The following is a 3,340-nucleotide window of genomic DNA, read 5'->3' on the forward strand; positions in this document are numbered from 1 at the left end:
GTGGCATCAAAGTATGCTACGTTGAACTCTTTTGAAATCTGAAATCTAAATGGTTAAAAATCAAAGAGAAAAATTTATTGTGATATCAAGTTTCATTTTTTGATATATTTTTATACAAAATTAAATACTTACGTTTTAGCGTATAATATCTCTAACGTTTAATTTAATAATAAGATCATAATATCATTAAGAAAAATATCTCCCATGCTCTTTACAAGTATAGTGCACAACCCGGATTTTTTAATATCTTAATAAGGGGATATATGTAATTATCCCTTTTTAATTTGGTCAACAAAGCCAAAACCGGATAAAAGCCAAATTGGTTCGAATCCGAACCGGTGGTTTTGACGGGTAAGAATCCAAACCGGTAGGAAGTAGTTGGGATCAGATTGAAACCGTATCATATGGAACCAGATTGAAAAAAACCGGTTATTATTGTTAATATGTTTTTTTTTTGGAAATTACAATAACAACAAAAGAAAAAAAAATGAAATCGCAATACATTCTTGAGTATTCTGAGGTTAGAGAGTGTTTTAAAGCAGTGTGAACATAATCATTGCCTGTATTTGCTAATGTATGAAGGCCAAAAGGGTCATTTGGTGATTTTAACAGCTTTAAGCGACTAGTTTAAGGAATCGAATTCAAACAAGATTTAACTGCTTGAATATCAAACACGTCGAAACACGGATCAGATTTGAAACTGGACTCGTTTCTCAAAAACCGCTTTTGCTAACGATCTGATCGAATCGGATCACGAGCCGGTTTCCTTTTTTCACTTCTATAGTTCTATTTACAAGTACTAATGTAGTAGGCCCACTATTAAAATAGTTATTGGGCCAATATCCAGATTAGATGTTTAACCAAGCCCAAATTAGAAACACTAAGAATAAATTTGAAAATCCTATATTCCTATAAATCATCAGGGGTGATAACATAAATACAATACATTATAAAACCAAACTTATAACAAAGACAAGATATGTAAATAAATGTTTCACAAAAGCAACCTTAAATCCCTAAATTTACCCTCGCACTATTTTGTTTAAACACTAATTAGACATTCATAACTTTTAATAACATAAAAAAATAATAATAAAACAATTTATTCATTGATTTTTGACAAATAGTTGGAATTTTTCGTTTAACTCTTCGATCTTTTTCATCCTCACCATTTCGCTTTCGTTAACCAGCTGCAGAAATCGAACGAAATGATTGTCATTAATTAAATAAATAACATAATCATACATAGGGTGACCATTGGTCGGTTTCGTTTGGTCAGGACTAAAAACGAACCTATAACCGATGTTTAGATTTTTAAAATTTTATAACTGATAGGTTCGATTGTAAATGGTTCAATTGTTAAAAAAAAAATAAAAAACTATAACAAACCTTTGCTGACATGTAACATGTTATTCATAACAAATACAAAGATTGATTTTATTAATTATTGGTTCGGTTTGGTTAATAGTTTATATACACACATATAATCATAACCGAACCATAAAAACTGGTTATAAAAATTCATTATTGAACCATAAATTTCTCAATCGGTTCAATTATTTCAATTATGATCTACTTATTCGGTTTCTCTACTCGCCCTAAATTGGTATATACTTAATAGTTGTATGTGGATATAATTAAATCATTTGATTAAAATTAAATATATAGTATAATAAGTGAACTTACCTCCATTAATCTGGCAATTAGCTGTGCTTTCTCCTTGTTTTTTTCGTTAAATGCATCCACAGCTTCTCTATACTCTTTTTCCTACAAATTTTTATAACATAATATTTCAAAAAAAAAAAAAAAAAAAATCTGAAAGAAAAGATAAATTTAAAAATTAATTTAGTACAACACCACTATGAAAAATTGGTTTGGGATCCAATGTTGACTAAGTCAACTTTCTTTTTGTACCAACTCTCTCACCTTCTTTTGGCAATTTTGTCCCAACGACTTTAGTTCTTTGTTGACCAAGTCAACCTTCTTTCTTACGATCGTCCCTTCTTTCCACCTTGGATCCTCAAGTGCTTCTAGATCCTACACTCACAATTAATCCCATAACCGAACAATAATCAAAAGTTTCAGTGTTTTTTAACAGCAAACTAATCTACTTCTAAATATTTATATACCTGTAGTCCTGCACCTTACAGGATTTGAACTCTACACCTCTTGGAAAGAGGAGAGCTACCGTACTATCACACCATTTCCCTTGAGGATCAAGGGTTTAAGCTATTGGTCGATCTTTTCGATTATTGGTTAATTGTATTAAAAAAGTTTGGTTATGGTTAAGATAATTGACCACTAGGCCTTCATTTTTAAACCCTAAAGTATTTAAAAAAAATAGTTAGTGCATACATATGCCATGATTTTGGGTCCTAAGTTAAGATTTTCTATTACCAACCAAACAAAAAACATTGTGACAATATCACACATTCAAACAAAAGCTTTAATGGTTTGCTTACCAAACATCGGTTTGGTTAATTAAATTTTATAAATGTATGTAACTGAAACCAAACCGATATACTTTGTTATCAACAATATTGAAATACTCACGTTACGAATTTCAGCTAACTTTTTGGTTTCTTGTTCAACGCGGCTTAACTGAGCTTGAACTCTCTCCTTGACCTCCATCTTCTTCTTTGTGATCTCTTCTTCTTTAGCCCGGAAAGCAAACAAGGCCGATTTTGATAACTCGTCGTCACAATCAATCAACGGGCTTGCATGACAAGTGCTTAGTCCCGCACTCTTCATTCGGATCATCTTTTTCGACGATTGTTGTTGTTGATCCAATGTTGTAGATAAACATGCCATTTTTCCAACAATGTACACAAACCCTTTTGTTGTACAATAATATCTCTCTTTTGCTTTCTCTTGAATCTATGATGGGTTGGGTTTTAAAATGAGCACAAGTAGTAGCTTTTTGTATAATAAAATAGAGATGAGGTGGAAAGCCCATTATGCCCAACTCACCAATTATCACATTTTTATAAAACAAAAGGAGGGACCAAATCATTACCGCTCATCTTTTTTAAAAAAAGAAAGAAAAGACGAGTCATTGGGACCAAACTTTTATTTAAAAGCAAACAGGATGGGGCTCTTAATCGAAGAGTTTGTTTAAAGTCTGTCACTTTGAGAATATATTTTCAAATATAGGCGGGTTAGGGTAGTAGTAATAATATGTCATGCATGCATTTATATATTTGAACGGCCCAAAACCAAGTTTATAAGGGCCCAAAAGCAAGCCCTAGAGGCCCATTAGATGATTATGCGTTTGGTTCAAATACAAACTCTCATAAAAATAAGAATTAAGAGCATTCACATCCCTTCCTCCAAGTTATGT

At 31.7% G+C, this 3,340-nt stretch overlaps 1 protein-coding gene across 1 annotated transcript; it reads right to left on the minus strand.

Annotated features, from left to right (window-relative positions):
* Positions 1 to 887: 887 nt before the first annotated feature.
* On the minus strand, positions 888 to 2,956 carry LOC110868555. The gene is made up of 4 exons (XM_022117748.2): positions 2,554 to 2,956; positions 1,927 to 2,037; positions 1,687 to 1,767; positions 888 to 1,190 (listed from the first exon to the last, which is right to left on the minus strand). Exons 1-4 carry the CDS (start codon positions 2,809 to 2,811, stop codon positions 1,107 to 1,109), a joined length of 534 nt encoding a protein of 177 aa, XP_021973440.1. The 5' UTR covers positions 2,812 to 2,956; the 3' UTR covers positions 888 to 1,106.
* Between the last annotated feature and the right edge of the window lie 384 nt (positions 2,957 to 3,340).

Source organism: Helianthus annuus, chromosome 7, assembly GCF_002127325.2.
Source record: "Helianthus annuus cultivar XRQ/B chromosome 7, HanXRQr2.0-SUNRISE, whole genome shotgun sequence".
Lineage (NCBI taxonomy): Eukaryota > Viridiplantae > Streptophyta > Magnoliopsida > Asterales > Asteraceae > Helianthus > Helianthus annuus.

Bases quoted from the DNA above. Each gene is read 5' to 3' on its own strand.
- LOC110868555 (XM_022117748.2), bottom strand. From the start codon at position 2,811: ATGGCATGTTTATCTACAACATTGGATCAACAACAACAATCGTCGAAA. The intron at 2,038-2,553 runs GTGAGTATTTCA...TTGTGAGTGTAG, and splicing joins AGTTAGCTGAAATTCGTAAC to GATCTAGAAGCACTTGAGGA. The intron at 1,768-1,926 runs GTGAGAGAGTTG...AAAAATTTGTAG, and splicing joins GACAAAATTGCCAAAAGAAG to GAAAAAGAGTATAGAGAAGC.